General features: G+C 55.6%; 2 protein-coding genes across 4 annotated transcripts in view; one reads left to right on the top strand and one right to left on the bottom strand.

Annotated features, from left to right (window-relative positions):
• WASF2 (WASP family member 2) overlaps nucleotides 1–14820 on the top strand; it is a 29990-nt gene extending 15170 nt beyond the window's left edge. For 2 of the 3 annotated variants that reach the window (XM_040534813.1, XM_040534812.1), the window contains 8 exons: nucleotides 1649–1802; nucleotides 5736–5870; nucleotides 6393–6546; nucleotides 7666–7783; nucleotides 8928–9058; nucleotides 10563–10718; nucleotides 12448–12968; nucleotides 13457–14820. In XM_040534813.1, coding sequence (XP_040390747.1) covers nucleotides 1673–1802; nucleotides 5736–5870; nucleotides 6393–6546; nucleotides 7666–7783; nucleotides 8928–9058; nucleotides 10563–10718; nucleotides 12448–12968; nucleotides 13457–13614 — 1503 coding nt within the window. In that variant the 5' untranslated portion in view covers nucleotides 1649–1672 and the 3' untranslated portion in view covers nucleotides 13615–14820. Of the gene's footprint in view, nucleotides 1–1156; nucleotides 1344–1648; nucleotides 1803–5735; nucleotides 5871–6392; nucleotides 6547–7665; nucleotides 7784–8927; nucleotides 9059–10562; nucleotides 10719–12447; nucleotides 12969–13456 lie in introns of those variants that run through there. The other variant, XM_040534814.1, reaches the window with a different exon arrangement.
• An 8843-nt stretch (nucleotides 14821–23663) lies between these two features.
• On the bottom strand, nucleotides 23664–25734 carry GPR3 (G protein-coupled receptor 3). The gene is made up of 2 exons (XM_040534815.1): nucleotides 25654–25734; nucleotides 23664–24828 (listed from the first exon to the last, which is right to left on the bottom strand). Exon 2 carries the CDS (start codon nucleotides 24810–24812, stop codon nucleotides 23826–23828), a length of 987 nt encoding a protein of 328 aa, XP_040390749.1. The 5' UTR covers nucleotides 24813–24828; nucleotides 25654–25734; the 3' UTR covers nucleotides 23664–23825.
• Nucleotides 25735–27467: the final 1733 nt, after the last annotated feature.

Below are 27467 nucleotides of genomic sequence, written 5' to 3'. Positions count from 1 at the left end.
TTCCTTATTTCACCCTGTTCTTTAAATATCCCAGCAGTTACCGAGGGCTGCTGCAGCGCTTGGGCACGGTGAAGAACGACGTGGACCTCAGTCCTGGGAGAATCTCTGCTTTTCTTGATTTGGAGGCAAATCCCCCCTCTTCTGGGAGGTTTGCAATTTCGGGGACCCTTTCCTGGTGCGGGGGGCGAGCGCACAAAACCCCTCGCTCGGAGGCGTTGCGAAATGGCAACCTCCAGCTGTTTGTCTGGGAGATAGCTCTTGAACTCCTCTGCCTTAATGGGTCAAATTTAGCAATTCAAAATCTGGCTCGGGAGGTAATTAGGAGGGATAATGCCCACTTCTTCCTCTTAACACCCTGATAGAAAAGCATCCAGGAAGGACTCCTGGACCTCAAAGATAAGCTGCCAGCTGCCACGGAGACTATCAAAGGGTGGCTCAAAGTCAAGAGCAAACAGCTGATTTTTTATGGCGCTCGGTTTTTTGCTGCTGGTGACAGGAAGCCATGTTCCCCAAGCTGTTAGCTTCCTGTTTTATTTTTACACCCAGCCCGAGCAGATCAGCATGCCTATCACATGGGAGCTGGCTGCTCCTCTTGGGCTGTTCCTCAGCTGACCTAGAAAAGCGATTCTTTCCCCTTCTAAATTAATCAGGAGGTCGGGATGGATTTGCTTTCACCGAGTTTTGAAGGTTTCGTGCGTGGATCGCGCTCCTCGCTCTGTTTCCCCAAGTTTCCCCCTCTCCCGGAGGCAGACGCTCCGAGAGACGTTCGTCGCTCCCACATTTCGGCCCGGTAGCAGAGGAGGTTTGTTGGTCCGAGGCACTGACCTGCACGTAAAAGCGCTTTCTGCAGCGTAACTTCCTGCCACTTATGGGTTCTTGATTTTTAAGAAAGCCCTGGAAGCTTGGCCTGCCCGTGGCACAATCAATCTTGATTCCTCTCTGAGCGCGCTCTAGCCCTGCATCCTGATTAGAGCTCCCTCAGCGTTCAACTGCCCCGGCAGGAAAACAATGGTCCAGTGTAAACCCTGGCCCTGGGGGATTTCCCGAGGGAAGAGGGGTGCAGCCTGCAGGATAAGGCACAGCCACCAGAAAGTTTCCTGGTCAGCTGCGAGCGCTTCCTGTTGTTCCAGGAGAGCCCTGGCCGTGCTGCTGCAGGAGGGCGGCACCGTGCCGGCCTCGGCGTGCTGCAAGAAGCTGTGTGGTTGTTTTTGTTTTTTTTTTTTTTTTTTAACCTCTCCCGTCTTCATCCTCTCGGTTTAAGCAAACCTGAGAGCTTGTACGGCTCGCCCGAGACGCTGCGCGTGAGCGCGGGAGGAAGGAGACTGCTCCGAGGCGGCGGGTGGGTAGGAAGGGAACAACGGCTGCGGCGGTGCCAGCAGCACCTTGCGCGTGGGCGACGCTGGGTAGTTTTCCGTCTCTGCCTCTGTACCTGAGCTGGTGGGGCTTTGCTGTCACTGCAAGTCATGGAACAGCAGGATCTTTATTTCTGAAGAACCAGTTTTATAAGGGTGGGGAGGGGGGGAAAGGAGGCTTATAAATAAAGCCATTTGAGAGCAGGAAAAACGAACACCATGGCTCTGGTGTGCCTGGAATTTGCGGTTGAGTAATCCTTTCCTGTTTCTTTTTTGGGTTGTTTTTCATCTTTCAGAACAGTGCCTGAAGCAGGTCCACCATGCCGTTAGTAACGAGGAACATTGAGCCAAGGCACCTGTGCCGTCAGACGTTGCCTAGCGTTCGAAGCGAGCTGGAATGCATGACCAACATCACCCTGGCAAATGTCATTCGACAGCTGGGCAGCCTGAGTGAGTACCATGGCGAGCCTGCGCGTTGCCCTCAGGAGTCGCTAGTGCTCTTTATTTAGCTCCCTTTCTACTCTTGTGTTCCTATTTCTCCCCCATCTGCCTTCCCTGGGTAATGCTAAAATGTTTTCCTAAAGAAATCCGATGCTAATTTCATATCCCCGGTCCCACTGCCTTCCCATCTAAAAGAAAATGGGGGGGGAGGGGGGGCGTGTGTGCGTGCGCGTGAGTGTGTGAAAGGCTGCGGCGAAGCTGCAGATGGAAGGATGGAGCACAACTCAGGCTTGTAAAATGGGAGGCTCTCAGAGCAGCCAGGATCTTGTGTCGGAGAATGTGCCTGTAATTGCACGCGCTACTAAATGGAGCTTGACTGTGTTGAATCTGCAGCGTGTAAGTAGTCTTATTTTTAATGAAAGATAATTAAAGCGCCCATGCAGAAGGCGCCTGGTTGCCCCTGCTGTTTGTTACCTTGGAAGACCCAAAGTCCCCAGCCTGAGCAAAGCCCTGCCTCCGGAGCGTGGGGGGCTTGGGGCTGCTCGCTCAAATGGCGGCACAGGCTGGAGCCGTGCTGAGCTCGGCTCTCCGGTGGGCTGACCGACAGCCTTGGAAAGGCCAGAGGGAAAACGTGGGCCTACGTGCCATAGGAGGAGAGAAGAGTTAATTGTGGTCTCTCTGGGATGACTCCTTTACTCTGTCGAAACGCTCTGGCTTCTGATGAGCCACCTTTGCCCTTGAAGCAAACCTTTGATAATCAAACAAATATATTGTTTAGCTTCGCGGCGGTGTCCGTGAGCGCTCCTGCTTGCTCTGCAAAGCGAGCCCCTTGGCTTTTGCAGCAGCGTGAACGTGGCAGGGGAGCTTTGGGTACGGTCTCTTGCCAGCAGGGAAAACCGTGGCTGTTGGTAAAATCTGGGCCCGTGTTTGCTGCCAGTCAGTATCGCGTTCTGTCGGGCTGCAGAAATGTCACTGCGCAGGCAGGACCAGTCTTTCTGCTTGTATCCGACTGACCCTTGTTCGTTTATTAGGTCTGGTAGCCAAGATGGTTGTGGGGTGTGAGTAAAATCCGTCTCGTGCATGTGAAATGAGGAGGAAGAAGGCAGTAAAGCCGTGCAAATCTCAGCTGCACAGCAAGCTAATCCCGGTCCAAAGGCACGCGGTGGGTTAGTGTGACAGAGCCCTGGCGAGATCCTTCAGGTTTAGACCTTCTCAGATATTCAAAGCTTGCCTGCATCTGCCTTGTCAGAGGCAGCAAAGCTCTGGAAGGCAAACTGCAGCCCGGTTCCTTTACTGGGGAGGTACCCTGGGGTGTCGCTCCCCGATGCTGGACCAATCTCAGGTACCTCGAGGGGAGCACCGGAGGGGGAAACTCGGGAGAGGTGGCTCTGAGTGACACTGGCGTGCTTCTCCGTGCCAGAGGGGGCGAGGCAGGTGGGGAGGAAACGATGAGCACCATCTCCTACCCGCTTCCCTAGGGTCAGCAGTATTCGAAACGAACCAATATTTAGACTAGCTGCTGCAGAGCGCTCGCACCCAGATGACCACGCTCCTGCCCCCCTGCCTTACCTCTCTTGCATGGGAGGAAGAAATCTGCTCCTTCCTCGCACGTTGAATATTACAGGAACGTAAAGCAGGTTCAGTAGGCTGTGACAGCCCTGTCAAGTGAATAATCAGCCAAGCCTAGTGCACCACAGTCTCTTTACAAAGATGCAAACATAAATCTTGTCAAACTTTCATATTCCAGTGAGTTTAGCCTTCGTTACTATCACAGCTGGTAGCACTTTGTATAAGTCGACTGTGCATTTGTGTGTGGTTTTATAGAATCCACAAGCTAAAGATGGAAAGACCTATTAAATCATGCCGTCTGTCTTCCTGCCAGTGCATGACAGAGATAATTCTGATTGTAAGTTGCACTTTTGCAGTCGAAGTAACTAAACCAAAAAATTAATCTCTGCCTTGCCCCATCTCAAACTGCAGGTGAAACACAGCACAGAAGTGCACGGGAGATCCTGGGAGATAAGGCAGGACTGCTGCACTTACACAGGCAGGGGAACACGCACCGCCCCTTCTTCTCCTTCCAGGGTCAAAACCACCGTAGGCGATGCTGTTTGTGTTATTTTGTGCTTGAAATGGACTGCTCAGCATCGCAAACCAAAGACCTTATTTTTTCCCTAATGCTTGCTGCAGTTCCTTGCGAAATTTGGAAACGATTCTCAGTTCTCATTAAGGTAGAACCGAATTACAACTTTTCCCTTTCGAGCTGTTGCCGGGGGAGTGTCAGATGATCCTACGGTTAAACGCTCGCTTCCTTTGGTCAAATAGGAGAGCTGGGCTTCGTGAAACCTGGCTACAGCAAGAGCTAGCTGGCCCTTAGGTCTCCAGAAATAAAATCCTCCCCGTGAGTTTGAGGCAGGCTGGCTGGGCTCGTTAATGGAGCATATGCGGAGACAGTGTTGTCTGGAAGAGTGGAAGGAGTTCAGCTGAAGTTAACTTCCAGCCTTTGCTTCCTGCAGACACTTCAAGCTGGCATTGCCACCTAGAAGGGTGGAGGAGGTTGATTTTTTTTTTTTTAACCTGGCTTGTTCTCTGGGCTTGGCAGTGGAAGGAGAGCTGCATGGGATTGTGAACGAGTAGCTGATAAGGGGAGGAGAATGGACAGCTTCTTCTGGCGTTGGTGTCAGCCAGGCAGTCGAAGGTGTCTGTACAGGCTTTGGCGGCTGCCCTTGCTCGCCATGTGGAAGAGGCTCTTGTCTTTGTGATGTGACTTGTTGCAGACAAGCAGCTTTTCCAAAATTGCTGTGAAACTCGGGCTTCCAACTGGTTATCCTTTCTTGAATGTCGGCGAGGATCTTCAGGAGTAACAGATTCCAGAACAAACTGTCGGCCATATGATGATGCACTTCAAAACCAGACTGCTTATTGAGAGCAGCCTCGTACTCAGCAGCCGTGGCTGGAAATGTTTCCCATCAGTGGGAACTCCACGGGCCGACGTCTGGTGTCAGTGCCGAGTCTGTTCGGATCAGCCTTGTCCTCAGCACGCTTGGGGTTCCCGGTTTGAGGTTACGCCTGAGAGCAGAGCAGAAAGACAGTACTCATTGTAGGCCCTTGGTTTTCTTTCGGTTTGCCTATCCCTGCCTACCTGTGGTCAACTCCTGTTTATATGTAGATTTTAAACTCCGAAGGACAGGGCACATCTTTTTGTTATGCTTCTAAGTGGTGCGGCGAGCTCTTGATCCAAGCCCCTGGGCGCTCTCGCCGTCCAAACGATGGATGATGTTTGTCATCGCAGCCCACTGGGCAATCCAAGCTGTTACAGAGAGAATATTCCTGTTTAAGAAGTTCCCCTTTGCTTTTGATTTAGAATAAACGTGAGTGCATCATTTTTTCAGACAGTGCCACCTGAAGGAACAAAAGGGTCAGTGCTTTCGTCTGTGGTTATAGCTCAGGCTGGAGGATCAAGGACTTGGTCTGCTCTCTAGTTGCAGAGTACTTTGAGCTTGTAAATACGTGCCAGTTACCCTGGAGGCAGGCCTGCTGGAGACTGGGAGCCTTTGAGATTCTCCAGAGCAATAAAAACCTAACTGTGTTTTCTTGTCTAATAAACAGAACAGCAGAGAATCTTAAAGGACCGACAGACCCATCCAGATTCAGACCAGGATAATGTTCTCATCCCTCTTTTTTTCATTACTTTAATACTGACTTGACTGTGTGTTTCCATTGTTCCTTTATGGCCTAAAGATCCCTCAGAAACGTCAGGTTTTGGTGGAACAGAGCATTGTCTTCCTGGGTATTAAACTTAACGCTGAGAAACTTGAAAAGAAAGCACGGTTCTTTCTTCTTCCTTCCTTCCTTCCTTCCTTCCTTCTTCAGGAGAACAAATTGGGAGATCGCATGTGGTCTGTGGCTCGTGGGGGTAACGTGGACACTTTAATATTGCAGGTAAATTTGCAGAAGACATATTTGGAGAGCTGTTTACTCAAGCCAACGCTTTTGCCTCTCGGGTGAGCGTTCTAGTCGAGAGAGTTGACCGCTTGCAAGTCAAAGTCACTCAGCTGGATCCCAAAGAGGAAGAAGGTAATGGAGTGGAGCAGAGTCCTTGCAGACCAAGCGTGGTAAAGATCCTCAGTGAATCAGCGTGCTTGGTTCGTGACCCTAAAATAAGCCTGGTGCTGTGATTGGTGTTGGAATGTCTTCTCTTGGACTAAGAGGGACCGTTTCCTTCCCTCCCAAAAAGCACCGTGCTGCTCGTGTGGGCAGCCTTTCTGGCCGAGTCGAGACTTGGCTGTTAGCAAGTCTCCACGTAGAAACTCGCTCCTCAGCAGTTCGATAGCCATGGACTTCCTGGGTCTTGGGTGCAGGGGTTTGAAATCACATCTGTAGAGACGCGGCTCTTGAGAGCTGCCGCAGCAGATCTTGGCACAGCATGATCTGAGATTTGCTGGATTTCCCAAGAGATCTGTGGGAAAAGGAACCTGACCTTAAGAAGTGCTAAGCACGCCAAGAACTCCAACTGCAATCAGATGTTTGCTACTTGATCTTCAGTGTCATTGGCCTGGGTCAAGCTGTTCTTCACTTGCTCTCTCCTCTTTCTTACAGTCTCTCTGCAAGGCATTAACACCAGGAAGGCCTTCAAAAGCTCCACTACTCAGGACCAGAAGCTCTTCGACAGAGATTCTCTCCCAGTTCCTGTCCTTGAAACCTATGGGACCTGCAATACTCCTCCACCTCTCAACATTCTCTCCCCGTACAGGTAACACTGCAACGCCTCCTTTGGCCCTGGTGCCATTACAGAGGAGTACCTCTTCCTGCCAGTCTGCTGAGGAGGTCATTTCCCATCCCATGCTTTACTGAAGTAACACTCTTCAATGGGAAATACTGTTGCCAAATTGAGGTCCACCAGGAAATCTCCATCCTTGGGATTACGTGAAACTTTGCTTTTGAGGCTGTACAAATGAGCATAGCTCGAAAATTATACGTTTGGTTACCCGCTGTCACTTTTGTGACTGCCTTGGGGCAAGGCTTGGCTGGCACTGCATAAACATGCTAGGTGTTGTGCAGATGATGCATTTTTCTTGTGCTTCGCTGTAGCCCTGTGGCTCCTTTCCAGAAAGCCGCAGTGCAAACTGCAGAGCGTACATCTGTATGTGGCTCTCACCCAGGTGGGTGCAGCAGACTCCTGTAGGTCTGGAGATACGTCCTGTGGCCTTCTGTGCCTGGCCTGAGACATCTGATGTGACCTACGCGGGCTGTGTAACCAGTTCTTAGCAGTCCTGCCGTGCCATTTCATCTCATACGTAGTAGAAGTAAGGGGGTCAGAATACAGAGACTTAGCCCACATCCATAAATATCTTTTGAACAGGTAAAAAGTAATTACAGATAGCTGGAGGCAGCTGTCTTCTGCCAGACGCGGCTGCACTGCAAAGTAGGAGAGTGTGTGTGTGCGTGCACGCGCACTCATGAGTTTCAAGGACGCTGCTGGTCTGATTTAGGGTTCCTGGGCTGGGAAGAGGTTTTTTCACACCAAAAATACAAGACAAACAAGTGGGAGTTGGAGTGAGAGACCTGCTGCTCTCCTGGCGGTTGTTCAGAGCGGCTGAGTTCTTCAGGTGCCGAAATCCAGATAATGGAGAGTTGGTGTGAGGGCGAAAGCGATGGCAAGTAGGAGAGCTGGGACAAGCGGTGGCTGCTGCGGGGCGGTGGGTCTGCTGCTTGTTTTGAAACAGAGGATGGAGGCGAGAGCAGAGCGTTTGACCTTCTCATTGCAGAGTTTTAGACTATTATCTGGGGTTGTGACTTGTGTTTTCTTTGGGCTTCAAACAAATGCGTGACTTGGCCCTTCTTTGTGTGTGTTTTCCCTTCCCTGTTCTAGGGACGATGGCAAAGAGGCACTTAAATTCTACACAAATCCTTCGTATTTCTTTGACCTTTGGAAAGAGAAAATGCTTCAGGACACCAAGGATATTATGAAAGAAAAGCGGAAACATAGGGTGAGGAAATGGGAGATGTCTGCCAACAGAAGCATGTCAGGGTGGGAAAGGAGGTGGGAAGTGTTAATGAACCATGGACTCCAAAGTTGCTATCCAAAATTCAGGTTTGCTCTCTTAAGCTCTTCAGGGATCAATTCAGAGAAGTTTTTATCTGGTTTACTTTCATCCCTGTTAATTAAAAAAAGACAACAAAGATGTCCTTAATCTGTTTTTCCAAATACCACCTTCTTTGTATGGTTAAAATGGCTTAATTTGTAGTCTTCAAACATAGCGCTGGTGCAGTCAGCAGGGGAGAAAGTTGTATCGGTCTTTTCTGTACTTCTGACATTGCACAGGGGTCTGTTCAGTGTTGAAGAAGTGCAAATCCCACTGCCCCAACGCCACGGTTTCAAGTGCTGTAAAAAATTCTACCGTGGAAGAGTAAAGATGGAAGAAAATATCCCTTCAGGAGTGCAAAAACAGGCCATAATGTTAAATTAGGGGCAATCAAGAGGCTTAGCGAAACCATCTGAGCTGAAAGCACCAGGTAGAGTTCCTGATTTGGTTACCAGAGGATTCGGACCTCTCTTCACCAACACCAAAAGTCACACCGGAAAAGATTCAGTTCGAGCATACTTTATTTAGCTTTTGAGCAACTGAAGTATTAAATATCAAAACAGATCGTGCTCTTTCTAAATCAAAATAACAAAGGAGGGAGCTGGGGCATGTCAGAACACAGAAAATGAGCAGATCTTTGTGGGCAAGCATCCACATTGCACGCCCAAAGCACTTAACGCTAGCAAGGTGGTGGTGAAATTTGGCAGTCTTGACGCGGAGGCCAAAAACTGAATTGATGAGGGGCAACTGAGCTTTCCCTCTGCCCTCCAGGTGGTCATGCCAGGGTGTAACAATGGCATCATGTCTGAACTGCACTAGGGAAACTGGATGCTGTCTTTTTGATGCTGTCTGTGCTCCATCTTCTTTGTTTGGGAGGTCTTTGGAGCTTTCAGCAATCGGGAAAGTGAATGAAAAATCCTGGCCCTCTTTGAGAATGTTTTTTCTTGAAACTGCTGCATCTCCGTTCTATCCCTTCCTGTTCCCAGTGAGTTTAAAGCAAAAATAAGGCTTTTGTTTGATCCCTCCTCCCTTTCCTTTCCTCCCTTAGAAAGAGAAAAAGGAGAATCCTAACCGAGGAAATGTGAATCCACGGAAAATTAAAACCCGGAAAGAAGAGTGGGAGAAGCTGAAAATGGGACAAGAATTTGTTGAGATAAAGGACAAACACGGTCCTGCTGGGTAAGCAAGTCTGGGGCTCTCTGCTCAGCTCCCCAGCGAGGGGGAGCGGGCGGGCGTTGTTGATTGTAATGCAGTTCACCCTGCTCTGCAGCTTCTCCAGATCTGCTGCACAGTGTGGATCGATACCGCCACTAATCAGATTCTCCAAAGTAAATCCGTCTGCTGATTTAAAATTTGCTAAATAAATCAGGGAGCTACACGGTTTAAACAAGGTGGCAGGAACAGCTTCAGCAGCAAGTCTGCTCTCAGCTGCCTGCCTTGCGGGCACACAAGTGTCGAAAGCTGCGGCTCCCTGTCCCGTCGCAGCGCCCTGCCCATCGCACCTAGCCTCTGGGCCTTACGCTGAGGAGCAGGGTGGCATCCTGGTAGTAGTGTGTGATTGCTTTGTTACATTTCACAAATGGCTCTTCACACCCTAAAGTTGAAGCGGGGGCAGTCCCCAGCCAAGTATTTCGAGCTGCAGATCTCTCTTTAGCTCTGCTGGCTTGGGAATTCATTTAACTTTTGACACCAGCCAGGCTGGAAGCAGACCGCCTTCCCCACAATGCACTTCTCGCCTGCTTGCTCCTTGCAGCTTCCTTTCATATAAGAAAAATCTCTCTTTAAATCACACTCTCCAGCTAAAAATAAAACTTGCTTTTAGTTTAATAGGAGAACAGGTTTGGTTTCTAGCAGAGGAATCGAGCAGCACAACAGCACCATTTTCTTGCTCCTCTGTTTTCTTGGGGAAATGCGTCCACACGTTTGAATTCTTTTGAGGTTCGGAGCCCCCAGGAATTGGGGGGATTTCACCACCCCAGCCCACAGTGAAACGAGCCCACTGAAACTTGAACGTGAGAGTGGTCTCTTCCTTCAGCAATGTTTCAGCTTTGGTTGTTTGCATTTAACGGCATCTCTGTTGGGTGTGCTTCCTGATAATCTATGCTCAAGCTTAATTTGTAATATATTTTAGTACCTCTTATTTTTTGTCGCTGACGATAGGCGGTGTAACTTGGAGTCTATCAAGTGCAAGCTGGTCAAAATGCACTCGTAAGTTTTTTTCCCTAGAATCAAATGTTAAGAAAAATATTTGGTTTTTTGTTCAATAAAATATACTCATGTGTTGTTCTGCTGTGTGGCAGCAGTAAATAAACATGAGAGCATCTAGCCAAAGAATTATGCAGAGTAAACTGTACATGGTTCTTCAGTAGGATGCTTTGAGAAAAAGGCTTCTTTTTTTCAATGTTGCTTTAAGGTTTTGTTTTGTGTATCCTGTTGTGGTGGTTGATAAGGTCCCACCTAAAGGCAGGTCCAGCTGTGCTGTGAAAAGCCATTCCTGCTAGGAAACCTAATTTCTAAATCTTGCAGGTTGATCCGTCTACGTGGTTAATATCACTGCTGTCTGCTGGTTGAACGTTGCACAGCTGTGTGGCTGTAACCCTTCCAGGAGGCAATGCGAGGGGGGAAAATGACCTTTAGACGTTACCCTGAACTCCTAAACACGGTGCTTGTCTTGCTCTCTCAGGTACCCCTCTAACATGGTGTATCAGAACGGCAGCATCGGTTCAAACGAAAGCATGGACGTGAACTGCTACCCGCCACCGCCGCAGACTGACTCTATTGTGCCACCACCTCCTTCGTTCCCAGATGACAGCCTGCCTCCACCCCCGGTGGAATTTAGGTAAGCCTACGGGATCCCTTCTGTCACCGAGGAGTAGGAGGTGGTGTAAAAGGATGACATGAGACAGGCTGAGATAGTTCAGCATAACTTCCTAACGGGTGTTGTATGGGAACCAGGATGCTCCTGTCTGGAGGGGAAGCGCAACTGCAGGCAGGGACAGTCGCAGCTCTCTGTAAATCCCAGCTGCCACTGTTGCTCCTGTACGGGAGGGCAGAACAGACGCGGTCGAGAACTCGAGCAGACTCGTTTTGCTTTCTGAAAGAGTGGGGTCCCACTTAGTGGTCTGGCTCCGTTGCATGCGTTGCTTCAGTCCCTTTTTTTCCAGCGCAGTTGTTCCAGACTCAAGCTCCTGATAGAGCTTTGCAAAGAACAGCTTCTTCCGCTTGTGGTTTTTCTTTGTTGTTGCCATTTGCCCTGTGATTTTTGACAAACGCGTGACGTGGGCGCTGAAGACGTAGATGTAGTTAAATTTAAAGGACTTGAACACGCCAGCCGACTGCTTCCCGGAGACTCCAGTGGAAGTTCAGGGCAGCTGCTTTGTATCAGATGAAATGGTGATTTCCAGTCACCTCTAGAGAGGAGAATTACGGTCCAGCGGTGGCTTGAGACACACGGATTGAAACAAGAGAGTAGCTTTTTTTTTTCTTTAAGGCAGTAACAGTATGTCTGATAGACAGGACTGCGTTAGCTTGTCTCCATCTTATCCAAAGGCAACAGTGCTGCAGAAAAGGCTCTTCTGATGTGTCAAAGAGACCAAGCACTCCACTCTGCGGCATGTTCCTCTAGGGCAGAGCAGAAACGAGCTTTCAGATGAAGCTTAAGCTGCCTTGCGCGGTTGCTTAGATCTCTGCCTAGCCATGGAGATCTTCTCCTATCTGGTTTTGTTTTGGTGGTTTGTTTTTAAAGAATCCTGGGAGCGAGGTTTGATCTGCAGTAGCCTGTCATGGATCAGCGCTGTGCACTGCCAAAAATTGTGACATTTTCATGGCAAACGTACCAAACCTCTTCTGCCTTACAGCGCAATGAGATGTCGGATTAGGGCTTGCTTTACGCGTACATAGGACGTTACAATATCTTCTGGGTAGAATTGTTTTCTGGTACAACGCAGCTGCCGTAAGTGGGAACTCGGTGTTTTCCTTAAGAGCACGTTGGGTCTCCGCGTCTTCCTCTCCAATCCCTGTGGCGAGCTCTGAGACGTGGTTGCTGCGCTCCAGCTCCGAGCCGTGGAATCCAGTGCAGAGATCTGTTCCTAGCAGGTGTTCAGAGCATATGCTCTCCTGGCATACCCACCAGTCCTCGTGCGATTTATCACAGTAGACATCCCTGCTTGACGTGTCATAAGTCTGACCTCAGCATGGTGGGGTAGTGGCTCGCAGTGCTGCAGGAGCTCTTCAGCCAAGAGGCCGCTCTGAGCTCAGATGTGACGCCTGGCCCCTGGCAGGGAGGTGAGATGGCTCGTGTTCTCGTCAGCCTGGGAGATGGGACAGATGATGGCGTTTCTGCCAGTCCCCAGAAGCTCTCCTTTGTCCTCGTGGTGTTGGCTAAAAGAAATGCTGCAGGAAAACTGAAACCAAGGAGTGAGGTCTCATGGAAGCAGCAGTTAAGCCTAGAAGTTAGGTTTTGTCCAGGCTGCAGCCAACTCACGTGATTTGCATTAACACCGAGACTGTGTGGTGTAACCCGGCCTCAGAGCTAATAGCCTTCTGTCTCTCTCCTTCTGTTGCGACAGCTATCCTGTAGACAACCAAAGAGGTTCTGGTTCTGGAGGGACCAAAAGATCCAGCCTGGTCAGCCCGAGTCACCCGCCACCAGCTCCTCCGATCGGATCCCCCTCCGGGACCAGGCCGGGCTTTGCTCCCCCTCCGGCGCCGCCTCCGCCACCACCGCCGATGGGGAGCATGCCCCCGCCACCTCCTCCCATGGGTTTCCCGTCCCCGGGGACCCCACCACCCCCTTCGCCCCCTTCCTTCCCTCCTCACCCCGAGTTTGCTGCCCCGCCACCACCGCCGCCCCCTCCAGCGGTCGAATATGCCAGCGTGCTCCCACCTCCGCTGCCTCAGCCGGGCAGCGGGAGCGCGCCGCCTCCCCCTCCACCACCGCCGCCCCCCGGCCCCCCGCCGCTGTCTTCCAGTGGTCTGGATGCCCCCCCGGCGCCACCGCCACCCTCGGACACCTCCGCCTCCAAGCCCAAGTCATCCTTGCCTGCGGTTAGCGATGCCAGGAGCGATCTGCTCTCAGCTATCCGTCAAGGTAGGTTTTCGTTTCGATGCCAGCTTTCTCCTTAGCCTGTGGAAGAACCCCCGGTGTCCTGAGTGGGGGAAGAACCCCCGGTGTCTCACGAGCAGGGCTGGGACTACCCTGCAGCTTGGGGCTGGTCCCCCCGTGGGCCCTCCTGGTGTGCCCACGCTGATGACACCCTGTCTGGGTTGTGTGCCCCTGCCTGCGCTTTGGAAATGGCCGTGTCAGGACTGGCGCGGTCCAGGTTTGCGAAGCGGAGTGCATGGCAGCGGTGTGACCCTGCAGAGGAGCACGGAAACGATTCACTTGCCATTCCACCTGCCCACCCAGCCTGTCTTGGCTGTCATTCACTATCAGTGTTATTCTACAGCGTGTCCAATGCTCGCTGGCAGAGTACAGGCTGTCTTGCTCAGAGGATTGCGTCGAAGGATGGCTGCCTTGGAGATTTCAGTGTGACCAAAGCCTTTGAATGATCCCCTCCGTTGCCTTCTTCCCAACAGGCTTCCAGCTCCGCAAGGTGGAAGAGCAGCGGGAACAGGAGAAGCGGGACGTTGTGGGCAATGACGTGGCCACAATCCTGTCACGCCGCATCGCCGTGGAGTACAGCGACTCTGAGGATGACTCTTCGGAGTTTGATGAGGACGAATGGTCGGATTAACCACGGTCCTATCCCCTCTGTTCCCTTCCTTCCTGGGTTAACAACTTCCTAAAGAACCGGGTGGCCAAACCTGCCACCGTTTCCTTTTTCATCCTGTAACCAAAGATGTGCCAAGGGTTTTCAGACAACCACCAGCATGTCTCCCCTCTCCCTCCCCCTCCAGCTTTGGCAGGACTCTGTGCTCTTTGGGAAGCCTTTCCGAAAGGTCTCCTCGTGGACAGTGAGGATGGCGGCGCTGGGATTTAGCTGGAGGGAGCGTAACGGTTGCTTATTTAAGAGAGAGCTAAACCTCCAGATTCTCGATGCCACCAGGCAGAGCACATAAAACCCCTCCATCCTGAGGGATTTTTAAAGTAAAGATGGATGATCCTGTTGTGGCCACGCGGCCTTTCAGATGAAGGACATTTTCAGCTAGTTTTCTCATTGCAACAGCAGACAGTTGATCTAATGGCTCTTCCTTTCCAGTGAATACTGGTAGTGCTGCAAGAAAATGGGCTTTAAATGTCTGTTCTCTGCTGCATCCCGCTGTCAAATAATCAGTTTTTGGCAATAGTGCACAATTCTTTCCCCTCTGACCCACCTCAGTATTTCCAGAATTCCCCCAACCCCCGTGGGTGCGCTTCCTGGCTCTAGGGCTGCGGAGCGCATTGGGTGCAATGTGAGGAGGGGCTTGCTGTTTTTTCAGAGCTGCCTTTACCTTCCTTAAATCTCCTGGACTGCTTTGTCGAGCCTGCCGAAGGAGGCTTGCACAGAGGGATGCAAAGCCCGGGCAGAACGGTTGCTTGGCTTCCTGCTCCGGGGGGAGCAGAGCCACTGCCCCGCTGAGCCGCGTCTGAGCGGTGGCAGCTCCGCGTTGCTGACCTCTCCAGTTCGTGCCGGGAGCGTGCTTAAGAAAAAAAGAAGTGCCTAGAGCAGGGAGGTGGGTGGGTGGGGGGAAGGTTCTCTGACCGCCAGGCACTTTGGCCTGTTCAGGGCAATGCTGCAGCCAGCTTGAAGAGGTGCTTTTCTGGTGCAGTGACCATACTTTTTACACAGGGACTTGAGTAGCAGAAAATGCTGGTGTTACCCTTGCTTCCTCTTCCCTTCCACCTAAGGAAGGGAGTTTGTGTGCCTAAAAACATCCCGTGTGTGAACTTGAGTTGCTCGTTGGTTACATCAGACCTAACCTACGTATTTTTCCCCGCGTTTTGTTATTATAGTTAATTTTAAGAAAATGTTTCTTCTCCTGGCTAACCCTACAGATTCCCTGGCTGCTCACTACAAGCACAGTACTGGCAGGGGGAGAAAATGGAGAACTTGAACTAGCTGACCTAGGTGTTACTGCTGTTTTATATTACATAGAATATATGCATATCTTGGAAATCTAGAAACCAATCCCCCAATGCTGCAGATGCGCTTTTTGTATTTTCATTTGGATGTGACTGCCTCCGTCGGGGTCATGCAAGGAAGCAATTCCAAAGCCCTTTGGAGGTCGTGGGCCCAGCTGTTGTGGGGTGGGACCAGCAGCACATCCCATTAAGACCAAATCTCCGACCTCTTTGCCTTTCTTAACTGTCAAGTATTTTGCCAACCTGTGCCTGTTCGTTCTTCTCCGGCTTGCCTTGTTTAATGATGTTGCTGATACCTGGAATGCCAGGCCCAGCCCGAGGCTGCTAGGTTGCTGAAAATCCTTCTTGAGGTTTGATTGATGATTTCAGTTTGTGCCATTAAGTTCTTACCGATTTCTTGCGTGTGTTTGTGCATTTTTTAATCTTTGACAGAGCAGATGAGGGCCTGGAGGATGGGTTTTTCCAGGGCGTGGATCGAGCTGAGATCCAGCGCGACCCTGAGCACGATCAGGAGAGATTTACTGGACCTCTGCGCCATTACGTTTTGTCAGCGAGTCAGCTGCAGAGCAGGATGCAAAGGGCACAGCCAGCGAGGCATCCCGACGGGCTGGGAACATCTGAGCAGTGCTAGTTCCAGGTTCTGGAAGAGGGAACAAACCCCTCGAGTGCCAGTGAGCCGTTGTGCAGTGGAGGGACTTGGAAATGCAAACTGATTATTGCTGCGAGCTGGGGAAGGGGGGCTGGAGGAGAAGCGCTGCCGCTGTTTTTCTCCTCTTTCTGTAAGCATCCTCCTCTGGCTTCTCTTGGAGACAGGTTCCTGGGGAAAACGGACCTTTAAGCTAACCCAGGCTGACAGCATTATCACACAGGGAAGCGAGGAGCTCACAAATGCCAAACCTGGGTTAATTTTGAATTGCCTTAAGTAGACTCGGCCCCTGTTGGGAAAGGGGAGCGAGTATTTCTGTCGCGTGAAATACAGAGAAGTGCCATATTCCGTGCGACCCAGATGGATGGGCTGTCAGGCAGGGCCGTGCCTCGGGGCGCTGGGGACACGGTTGCCCCATGCTGCCTGTTGCACAAGGATGCCGTGTGGGTGGGTGATCGGCATGGCCGCGGGTGGAGTCCGCTCCTCTGACGGCCTCGCCTGCTTGCGAAGCCCTCCTGGCAGCGGGAGGGACGCTGCTTTGTCCGTGCAAGCCTGCTGTAACCACGGCTGCTTTCAAACGTGCTTCCCAAGGTGAGAACCAAGACGGTTGGATCCTAAGCAGAGGGACTGTGGACAAGCGGGAGGGCTTCCTTTGTTTTGTGTTAAGTCTTTGACCATGAAAAGCTCTAGCACGGAGATCCCTGAGAAACAACTGGTGTAAAGTGACCGTCTGAGAGTATCATTGCAAAATTGCAGAGCGCTGGGCCACCAAGTAAGCTTAATATTTCTTAAACCAGTAGGGGAAGAGGAGAGGTGCCAAAAACAACCTTTGCAAGGCAGAGCAGCTGTGCTGTACTGCAGGGCTGCTGCCCCACGTAGACCAAGGGCCTGCGCTCGACTCCCCTGCCATTTTTGCTGGTCATTGCTTAGTCCTTTTCTTTCTGCATCAGGCTGGCTTAGACAGAGAGCCTCGAGCATTTCACAAAGCCAAAAGCGAGAGCTGGCAGACTGGGTCCTCCCCTCTCTGCCTGCCCTGGGGGGAAGCCCCCATCTTCCCATTTCAGCCCGACTCGTGTCCGCGGGGAGACGCCGAGCCGGAGCAGCCATTTCGCCCGTCCGGGAGCCCTTTGCTCCGGGCGTGCTGCCTCCCTCCGCGTGCACGTCGAGTTGGGGCAGGCCACCGCCGCCTCTCCTCCCCGGCGCCTCGCTCCTGGTTAAACATTCTCCCGGTGTCCTCGCCCGCAGTGCTTGGCTGCCGGCAGCCTCTCCCCCGCCACCCCTCCTTTGCGCGCGCAGGGAAAGCCTCGTCCCGGCTCCCCGGGCTCAGCCCGGAGCCTCATCTGCAGTCGGTGACCTTCACTGCTTTCTCCTCTCCTTATCAGACCCAAAGCACCAGACCAGATCGAGGGAAGGGGCTCCTGGAGGTCCCAGATGGCCGAGGAACTGTGCGGAGTGTCATTTCAGGGAAAGGATATTTTCAGTCCGTGAACTTATTTAACGTGCCTCTCCTGGAAGCGCCTGCCCTTGACGGGCTCGGAGGGGAGCCCGCGCGGGGCAGGTGCTGCTGCTCTGGGTCAGGTTTCCTTGCTGTTGGATTTTGGGCGTGCTTTTTTTTTTTTTTTTTCTCTTTCGGTTTTAAACAAAGCCTTGAAGTGGGAAGTGGATCGAATGGTTTTTATTACTGTATTAACGTGCATTTTAATTCATTTCAGAAACTAACTCATTTTTCTTCCTGATTAGAATGTCTTAGAATTAGGCGAGCTGTAACCCTCCCGAAGTGCCTTATTTTCCTATATATGATATAAATATATTTATAAGAGCAATTATTCCACTTGTATTGTAGGGGTTTATTGCTGAGCAGAGGATGGGGTGGGAGGAGGGATGGGGGCCGTGTCCTGAAAGCCCCCCTCCACGCCAGGGGCCAGGAGGGTGCTGTAGGACGGATACTCAGGGCGCAGGGGGTTACTCGCTTCAGACCAAAGGAGCTTCAGCAGAGAAACTCCATTTAAAAAACAAAAAACCACCTCACAAGCAAAATACTGTAGACTCGTTTGCTTTGGGGTTGTTTTTACCCCTGCAAAACAAATGCTGGCAGCCAGACCCTGCTGCCTGGGGTGTGTGTGTGCAACAGGGAGAGCGGAGCTGGGTTCGTACCTGCGCAGCCGGGCGCAGACTCGCTACCTCCTGTTTTCCCGTGTCCTGTCTGTCTGTACTTTTCTCTGTCGGTTGCCGTGTAAGCCAGGCTTTCCTGCTGCCTTTTTTTTTTTTTTTTTTATAATCGGCTCAGTAACCCCTGGATGAAGATCCCAATTGCAATTTTTTTTGGTAATGTACATGTAAAAAAAAAACGAAACCCACAAAACAAAAAACGATTGTGATCCTTTTTTAAAACTGTAAACTTGATAAAAACCTTTCTATCCACTCGGTGCCTCCGTGTGTTACTCCGGGCGTGTGTGGGGAGCTGTGGGTGCTTCCTTAGCAGGGGGAAAGGGGCTGGTCCTGGGCACGGGGGCTGCTGCCGCTTGCCTGGCTCTTAATTTCTCCTGCCTGTGAGTGCGGTGTGGTGCCGGGCCACGTGAGTGCCCTGCAGGGCATCTCCCAGGGCTGCTGGGCCAGAATTTGCGGAGCCTGGAGCGTTCGGCATTTCATCGAGGGCACCCAGGCAGGGTGGTGGAAGCTCCTGAAGGACACCAGTCCTGAGCTGCCTTCCCTAGGCCGTCCCCGCAGAAATCCCCTCCAGTGCCAAAACGCAGCCAGGGCAGGTTGGGGGTCACCGGGGGGGGGGGGGGGGGGAGCTGAACCTGGGCAGCAGCAGCACCCAGGAAATAACCCGGAGGAGCTGCCGGCCTCGGCGTGCTCCCTGCCGTACAAAATGAGCCCCTGCTCCTGCTCGCGGAGAGCGCAGCCGCTGTGGCTGGGCTGGGAAGGGGCTGCCGCTGATTTTTTTGCCTCCATTTCAGCAACTCAAGGTCCCTGCTGCCATTAATCTCCCCAGCCAGAGCAGCTCTGGCTCGCAGCCCTGCTTTCAGGTGCGTTTTGTGGGCTCGATGCGTGCCTGATTTTCGGGTGTCGGTCTTGCTGGTCGGGGGCACAACAGAAGGATCCGTCCCTGCCTTCACCGCGGGCTGCGCCGTGCCAAATCCCCTTGGCTTCCAGGAGCCGCCCGTGTGCTCGCGCTGCAGCGCTGCGCCTTTGCTGGCTGACAATAGTCCCTGGCTGCAGAACCTCATTAGATTAATTGGCCTTGCCAGCTTCTGAACAAGCAAGCCCTTTACTCGTGCTGGGGCGCCGAGGGCAGGGGAAGGAGGCATCTCCTGGGCCTCGTGCTGCGTGTCCCGGCTGTTGGCTCCATCTCGTGTCCGGGAGGAGCAGCCTGGGGACCCCGGCTCCTTTTTCTGCGTGCGTTTGGCTGCAGCCAGAGCTGCCTCAATGCCTTTTGCTTTTCGGGGCCGTGTGCCAGCGCACAGCCCCGTGCTTTTGGGGGGTGCCAGCCCTCGCAAGTCATCTCCACGTGCGTGCCGGGGGCGGTGGGAGCGCGGAGCTTTGTGCTGCTCCTCTGCGGGTACCTGGGGAGAGCTCCTGAAGATTGAGGAGCCTCCCATCGGCTGCAGCTCCCAGCCCGGGCTTTAGCTCAGCGCGGGGAGGAGAAGCCCAGCAGCGAGATTAATTGCGTGCTGGTGCTCTCGGAGCCCGAGCCCTTTCCGTGAGCAGCAGTTTCCTATGGCGGAGCTGCTCGCAGCTGGGGAGAGTCTCTCGGGCTCTGCCTGTGCCTTGGCACTCCGGCCCTGGCCGGGGCGTTTGATGTGTTTGTGTGTCTGTCTGCCACGGAGCTCGGCACCGGATCACAGCTGGCCGGGCTCCGGCTTCACAGGAGCCCCCCGTCTCCAAAGACCTATTTAATTTTCTCCTTCAAGGTGGTGTTAGCAACACCCAGAAGATGCTGCCGGCTGCCTTGGACGAGTGGGCTGCGTGTCCTTTCCACCACTGACGTCAGCTTCTCTCCCTTAATTCCCCCTCTGGGACCGAAGCGAGTGCAGGCGCTGCCAGCTCTGATCAGCGTTAACAGCCTGCTCTCCCCGCGTGTGGCAGCGCGCTGCCGTGCCAATGTCACCCCCGACTCGCGCTGCCTCCCTCCGCCAAGCAGCCCTGGGTGGTGGGAGAGCACTACCCTCGTCCAAGTCCCCGGGAAGGGCCCGCTGCCAGCAGAGAGTCCCCGCTCCTCGCACGTAGGTGTGCTGAGATGGCAGCTCAGCCCCTGTAGAAATGGCTGACTCCTTCTCTCTCTTTCTGCCTTTTTTTTTTTTTTTTTAATTTTTTTTATTTTTTTTCTCTCCTCTGCCTTTGCTGTTGCCTACGCGGTTGTGTGGGGAAGGCAATCGGCTCCCGTGCTGCGGATGGCTTTATCTGTAACTCTTCCATCTGCTCACAGCAGCTCGCAAATAACCACGGGGTGCCAGAGGAATTATGTATTTGGAGCTCAAGTTTCTGCAGGCTGGCAGGGCAGCGGCTCTGCGCCGGGCTCAACCGCTCCCACAAAGGCCAGCGCCTGCATGCGGAGGGCTTAAAGCAGCCGGTGCGGGGCTGGGGCTGCGGCGAGGGCCAAATCCTGCTCCCCAGCACCAAATTACGCTCCCCGTCGCCGTCCCCAGGCCAGGGCGACTTAGACAAAGCCGCAGCCTCGAGCCAGCGAGGGAGCCTGCTCCTCCCGGCACCCTGCGGCACTGCCAGGCAGCCCGGGGCTCGCGGGGCGATGCCGCCTCCCGCATCTGCTGCTGCTGCAGGGAGAAACAAGAGGCTGTGAGGCAGAAATCGGGCCTTCCCGTAAACGGGAGGCTGCTGGATGCGAGGCAGAAATCAGGGTTCCCATAAACGAGAGGCTGTGAGGCAGAAATCAGGGGTTCCCATCCATTTTGGGGGCTTTTTTTGTGTACGGTTTCCCACCCCAAGCAGCGCTCTCAGCCAGGCGAAGGCGTCCTCCCCCTGGGAAGCAGCCGGTGCCTCCTGGGGCCAAGGCTCTGGTGGTGGCCGGGACCGAGGCGCTGCATCCCCTGCATCCCCTGCGTCCCCTGCCTCCTACATCCTCTGCTCCTTCATCCCCTGCCCCCTGCCGCCCTCGGCATTTGGCGAAGCGCTTACAGCGGGGCCGCGTCGTGTTCATTTCCTGCCTGCTCCCGCTTCCAAGGAAACAAAATCCCCCAAGCCAGGGCTGAGGTTTCTCATTTAAATGGAACCCAGGCCAATAACCAGAGCTGCTCGGCCCTCTTTACGGCCTGGAGGTCCCAGCTTGGGGGGGCCGGGGGGCTGTGCTCCCTCCCGGCTGCGGCGTGGGCAGCGCTCGGCTCTGTGGCAGGCAGGTCAGTTGGGTTTTGGGGTGCTGGGGGAGGTTTTGGGGTCGCAGCAGCCTCCCTCCCTCCTTCCTCCCAACTGGTTACTGGGAGCACTGGTGCCTGCTGCCCTTGCTCCCAGCAAAGGCCACGAGCTTGGAGCCACCGCCGAGCCCCGCTGCTGCCCACGGCAGGGCTGGGGGGCAAAACCCACGGCCCCACGCCGGCCCTGGCCCCCTTTGCTCCGCGGCACGGGCAGGGTTTGGGGGCGAGGGGCTGCCCTTGGCTTGCTGCAGCCCCCCCAGGGAGGCCAGGCCCTGCCAGATGTGCGCACAGCTGGGCGATGCCGTGCCCGTGTCCTGCTTGCAGCTTGTGTCTGGGCCCCCGGAGGCTCCCCCCGGCATCGGTGGCACGGGGGTGGCTGCGCAGCACCGGGGCACCTTCTCCTATAAATTTGACTCTTTATTTTTATAACCAAAAAAGGGTGGCAGGCTCCGTGCTGCCGACCCCGTCCCCCAAAGTCCTGGAGCACCCAGGGGTGGCTCTGGGTTCACTCAGGTGCATACTGGGGGAGCAAACAACCCCAACCCAGACCCCAGCTTCCTCCCTTCCCCTCCTCATCCCCGGCTCTCCACATCCTACAGCAGGAGGGACTCGGATGCAGGGATGAGCCCCAGCGCCTGATTCCCACCGGGGGGGGACGACCGAGGCCGTTTCTCGCCGCTTGCATCCCGGTGGGACGATGCGGGTGGGGTGGGATTTGGGGATTTGTCCCCGTGCCCAGGGGAGGTGGCAGGAGGGACCAGCAGGGTTCCCCGCCGCGGGGAGGTGGAGGGGCCGCGTCGCTCCCTCCGAAGACGTCAGCAGGGCGAGCACGAGGCAGAGAAGAGCCGTGTAAGCTGCCGGGTGACGGTGACACAGGAATAAATGGGTAGAAACCGCCCGTGAGTAAGCCGCGGCTGGGAACTGCGTGGTTCTTCATCACCAGGGGAGGTGGGTTTGGGAACAATCCCCCCAAAAAACGGACGGAAGAGTCCGTGGCCCACCCCAAGGGTGCCCCGGGCATCTTCAACACCTGAGCTTTGCTCCTTTCCCCCTGGCTTAACCTCAGGGGGCACAAGGGGAGCCCCAAATTCCCCAGCCCTGTCCCCAGGGCTGAGCACAGCCTCTGGAGAGCCAGAGACCCTCTCCAGCTGCCCCAGCCCCTGTCCCCAACCCTGTCCCTGCTCGATGCTTGCTGCCACCTCCCCGTCCCCACGCTCAGCCTGTCGGTGTCCGGCGAGGGCCACGACGAGGAAGGAAATCTTCATTTCCTTCAGTGCCAACCCCCGGGCTGCCGAGGTCTCCGAGCCCGAGGTGTAGCCAGGCCAGGGACGGGGGAGGGGGGGCTGCCAAAACAGCCCCCGGCCACTGAGCCCCCAGCCTGGATGTCACCCCCCGGCGCCCTGCACCCAGCACGTTTGGGGCTGCTCAGGGGCCTGGAGGAAACCTGCAGCTCCCCGGGATGGTGCTGGGCAGCAAGAGCAAGGGGCACGAGGTGCAGAGCCCCGTTCCCGGGGGGGGCGAGCTGCCCTAATTAACACCACGGTGATTAACCCTGCCTTATCGCCACCACCGGTGGGCACCCCGAGTTGTGTGCCAGCACAGGTCCTGGGCTGTCCCATGACACTCTCGTGCCACCCCCCTGACCAAGCCGGGGGGGGTCATCAGCCCTCGCTCTGTTTGGGGCGTTATTTCTGCCCCCGGGGGGGGCTGCACGGCTGTGGCCCCGGAGCTGCTTTGAGGCTGGGGACCCCCGTGTTGCCCCCCCCGAGGAAGGGATCCCGCTATCAGGATGCTTTGTGGGAGGGGGGAGCGCTGTCACTGGGATTTCTTAATGGGAACGTCGGGGGACAAAGCGGGGAGAAGGCCCTGCCTGGGCACGGGGGGGGCACCAGCCCGCTCCCCCCCAGCCGACACCACACAGCCGCACGTCACCGTATCACAAATTACTTTTATTTCTCCCCCCCCCCCCAAAGGTTGTAAACAAGAACCAGCCCCGTGCCCTGTGCAACACCGCAGCGAGGATTCCCCCCTCCCCGCCCAAGGGGGCCCCTCGCATCCATCCCCCCCCCCCTCCCCAAAAAATGTGCAAATCCCATCCCAGTGCAAAGAAACGCTTTGGTGAGCGGCTGGGGGTGGGGTGGGGGGTGTGGGGGGGGCAACCGGCAGCGGGGCGGCCCCGGGTGCAATGGGGGGGCTCTGAGGGGACTCCCCGAGGCTGCTGTGGTGGGGGCACCGAGCCCCTGTGGCCCCCCCCCCGCCCAAAGCCAGCGAGCACTAGAGGGCAGCAAGCCCCAGCGCTGCGCCCGGCCGGCAGGGAAGAATTACCCAAAAATAAATAATTTACCCAAAAAATAAATAGATGTATGGACAGCTGGGAGAAGGGGGTGGGTCCGGGTCCCTCCTTCTCTGGCAAGCAATTTCCCCCACGTACATTCCGCCGCCCCCCCCCAATAAATGTAAAAAATATATTTTAACTATCTGAGGTAAATAACGCTGTAAAAAGGCAAAGAGGAGCGAAAGGTTCTGGTGCTGCCCCCCCTTAAAAAAATAACGCGTCGTAAATAGTTCTAAAGAAAATATGAGGATCTGCCCCCTGTCTCTCTCGCGCGCACACAGAAATATAGATTATATTATGGATAAAAATACGCTTTTTTTTTTCTTCTGTAAATTCAAAAAGTGGAAAAATAGAGGGGGGGGGCGGGGTGGGTTGTGCACAGAAGGGGAGGGCCGGGACGAGCTGCAGCAGCGTGTCTCCGGCAGGGAGGAGCGAGACGAAAAAGGAGGAAAAAATAAAAATAAAGAAAAAATAAATAAAAGACCCCAAAAAAAAACCAAGGCGTGCAGCCGGGCCGGGGAGGGGGCGGCGCGTCAGACGTCGCTGGGCGACCTGGAGCGGAAAGGCATGGTGGGGGAGAAGCACCCGCAGCACACGGCCCACAGCACCTTCTGGATCTCCTGGTTCCTGAAGGCGTAGATGACGGGGTTGAGCATGGAGTTGTAGGTGGCGGGGAGCAGCGTGACGTAGGTGTAGAGGGCCGGGTAGCTGTAGTCCCCCAGGAGGCAGTAGACGGCGAAGGGCAGCCAGCAGGACGCGAAGGTGCCCAGGATGACGGCCAGGGTGGCGATGCCTTTGCGCGTGGTGACGTAGTGGGAGCTGGCCAGGAAGTGTCTCTGCACGGCGATCTGCTGGGCGTGCCGGCACACGATCCTGCAGATCTGCACGTAGAGCTGGAGCATCACCGCGAAGACCATGAAGAAGGAGACGGAGAGGATGATGAGGTGGTTCTTGGTCAGGGGCTTGACGATGCTGCAGGCCGAGGGCTCCTTCAGGCAGTTCCAGCCCATGACGGGCAGCAGCCCGTAGCAGACGGAGGCTCCCCAGGCCAGGACCAGCATGATGTAAGTCCTGGTGACCGTCCTCTCCGAGTAGTAGGTCAGGGCGTTGTAGAGGGACAGGTAGCGGTCGATGGTGATGGCCAGCAGGCTGCTGACGCTGGCCGTGAAGGAGGTGACCAGGAGCCCCACCGTCAGCAGGCTGACCGCCTCCGACCGGACGAAGTAGACGAAGGCGAAATGCAGGATGAGCCCCAGGCCGGCCAGGAGGTCGGCTGTGGCCAAGCTGCCGATGAGGAGGAACATGGGAGCCCGGAAAGCCGGCGTGTAGAAGATGACCACCACCACCACGGCGTTCTCGCAGGAGATGATGGTCCCGGAGACGCAGAGCACCACGTCCCAGGGGTTCAAGGGCAGCGGCTGCACCACGGATTCCAGGTCCAAGGAGCCGCCGCTCCCGTTCCAGGCCGCGAACCAGCCTCGCTGGCCCGTGCTGGAGTTGCGAGGCCCGTCCTCCATCATGCTGCTGGAGGCTGACCTACCGGAGCCAAAACCAAGGGGACCCCATCAGCACCCCCGTGCGTCCCCGTGCCACCCAGCCCTGCGCACCCGGGTTCCCCCCCCCCCCAGGGCTTCCCCAAAAAGTTGTCCCCACGATCTCGGGCAGAGCGGGATGGAGCAGCACGCTCGGGGCACGCTCACCGTTGGCCCAAAGAGGGCATTTTTCCAGACGAGCTTTGGTTTGGCTTTGGTTTTTCTTCTTTTGCAGGGAAAAATAAATAATTTTTGCATTGATAAAGGAAGGGGGAAAAATAAATAAATAAAAGCGGAGAGCTCAGCCCGCTCTCTCCTGCCTGCACTAGCTGCCGGGGGGGGGGGGGGGACGGGGGACTGTGCATCGCACGGTCTGGGTGGGTAAATACTCGGAGTGGGTCTGGCCTCGCTGTCCTGCCCCCCCAGCTAATGTCCCCCCCCAGCCTTAAAAAAAAAAAAGGAGGGGGGATGTTATGGGGATGAACAGCAGCAGGTGAAAGGGGCAGCCCCACCACCCTGGGGTCCAGCCCACCCCCTTCAGCATCCCAGTGCCCCCCCAGCGGGGGGGGTCCCCCGCTGGGGGGGCTGGGAGGGGTGCTCTGGGAGGGCAGCACAGCCCCAGCGGGGGGGGGGGGGGGGGGCACCTTGCTCCCCTTACGGTGCTTCACCCAAGCAAGCTCACACCCCTTCCTTGGTGCCCCCCCCAAAATTCCTTGTGCCTCCCCCAAAAAATCCCGCTGCCTCCCCCAGAATTCCCGGTGCCCCCCCCCCCCCAAAAAAAAAAATCGCGGTGCCCCCCCCTCCCCAAAGGCCGGTGCCAGGCGCTCACCTGCCGGGATGCTCAGCCGCAGCCCGGGCTGGGGGCCCGCTGCCATGGGCGCCGCCGAGTTATAGCGACCGAAGCCCTCCGGGGGGGTGGGGGGGTGACTCACCGCCGTCCCCCCCCCCCCCCCCCAAAGCAGCCCCGCTCCCCCCGCTGTGACGTCAATAGCGCGCCGGAGCCAATCAGCGCCCCGCAAAGCAGCGCGGGCGCGCGCGCGCCGCATAGTAATCGCAGCGGGGCTGGAGCTGCCCATTCATAAAAACAGCCCCCCCCTACACACGCACACCCCCAGCCCGGCCCACGCCCGCCCCCCTTTGTTCACACCCCCCCCAGACCCACACCAAAGGCCCCCCCCGACAGCTCGGGTTCCCCCCGCCACGTCCTTGCGAAGCCCTTGCAGGGCCGTGATGCAGAGCCCTGCAAACACCCCCCCCGAAAAATATTCCCCCCCCCTCATTGCAGAGATGTGGGGGCTTCCCTCGGGGGGGGGATGTGGGGGCGGCCGTGGGAGGCTCCGCTCGGGGAAGGGATGTGGGGGCGGCCGCGGGGGTGCAAAGAGGGATCCTCCCCCACCCTGCGTGGCTGGGGGTGCTTGCCCCCCCACCGCTCCGGGGCCGGGGCGCTCCGTCTGGCTTTCCCACGCGGGAATAATTAACCCTGAATAATTAATTCATCGCCGGGAGAGCCGGGAAGGGCTGGCCCGGCGCGAGGTTGCGGGAAGGGCGGCTGGCAGGGAGGAGGAGGAGGAGGAAGAAGAGGAGGAGGAGGAGGAGGAGGAGGAGGAGATGCACCCCCGGGACCCTCCCAGGCCCACTCCGAGCAGGATTGGCCCCGCGGGGGGGCCCGGGCGAGACCCTACAGGGGTATGGGGCGGGGGGGGTGCCTCAGCGCACCGGGATCGGCTGCGAGCATCCCATCGGAGCACAGCGCCCGGCGGGGGGGCTTGTGGGGGGGGGAGGCCCCCGACGGTCAGGGGAAGACGGGGGGGGGCTCGGCCCGGCTCGGCCCGGCAGGAGCTGTTCGCAGTCCTGAACCCCGGGGGGGGGGGTTGGGCCCCCCTGGTGCCGCGACCCCAGAGGGATCCCCACACACACACACATCTGGCGTGTGCAGTGTATATACGGCATATGCAGTGTGTGGTGGTGTGGGATGTGTCGTGTGTGCCGTGTGTGCGGTGTGTGCAGCGTGTGTGCAGTGCGTGTGCGCAGTGCGTGCAGTGTGTGCAGTGTGTGTGTGCGGTGTGTAGCTTATACACAGCACATGCAGTATGTGCGCAGTGTATGCACGGTGCGCAGCATGTATGGGGCGTGTGCTGTGCGTGGGGCGTGCAGCATGCAGCGTGCACACAGCATGCAGTGAGTGCAGTGTGGGGGGTGTGCAGTGCTTGCTCAACATGCAGTGTGCATGCAGCGTGCACACAGACACAGATGTGTAAGCAGGGTATGCAGTGTGCAGTGTGTGTGCAGTGTGCGGGCAGTGTGCGGGCAGCATCTGCAACATGTGCAGTGCGTGTGCAGTGCATGGCGTGTGTGTGTGTGTGTGCACAGTGTACACGCAACATGTGCGGCATGCGTGCAGTGTGAGAAGTGTGAGCAGTGTGAGCAATGTAAGCAGTGTGAGCAGCGTGAGCAGTGCAAGCAAGCAGTGTGAGCAGTGTGAGAAGCGTGTGCAGTGTGAGCAGAGCGAATAGTGAGAGCAGTGTGAGCAGTCTGTGCAGTGAGTATTGTGAGCAGTGCGAGCAGTGCATGCAGCGCATGCAGTGAGATCCGTATGAGCAGTACATGCAGTGGGAACAGTGCAAGCCGTGTGAGTGGTGTGAG

The sequence above is a fragment of the Cygnus olor genome, chromosome 23, assembly GCF_009769625.2.
Source record: "Cygnus olor isolate bCygOlo1 chromosome 23, bCygOlo1.pri.v2, whole genome shotgun sequence".
Lineage (NCBI taxonomy): Eukaryota > Metazoa > Chordata > Aves > Anseriformes > Anatidae > Cygnus > Cygnus olor.
Note: the sequence above shows the minus strand (reverse complement) of the source record. Positions and strands in the feature narration are given on the sequence as shown.

What these genes read in the sequence shown, in the direction of transcription:
- GPR3 (XM_040534815.1), bottom strand. Translation starts at nt 24,812, where the DNA reads ATGATGGAGGACGGGCCTCGCAACTCCAGCACGGGCCAGCGAGGCTGG.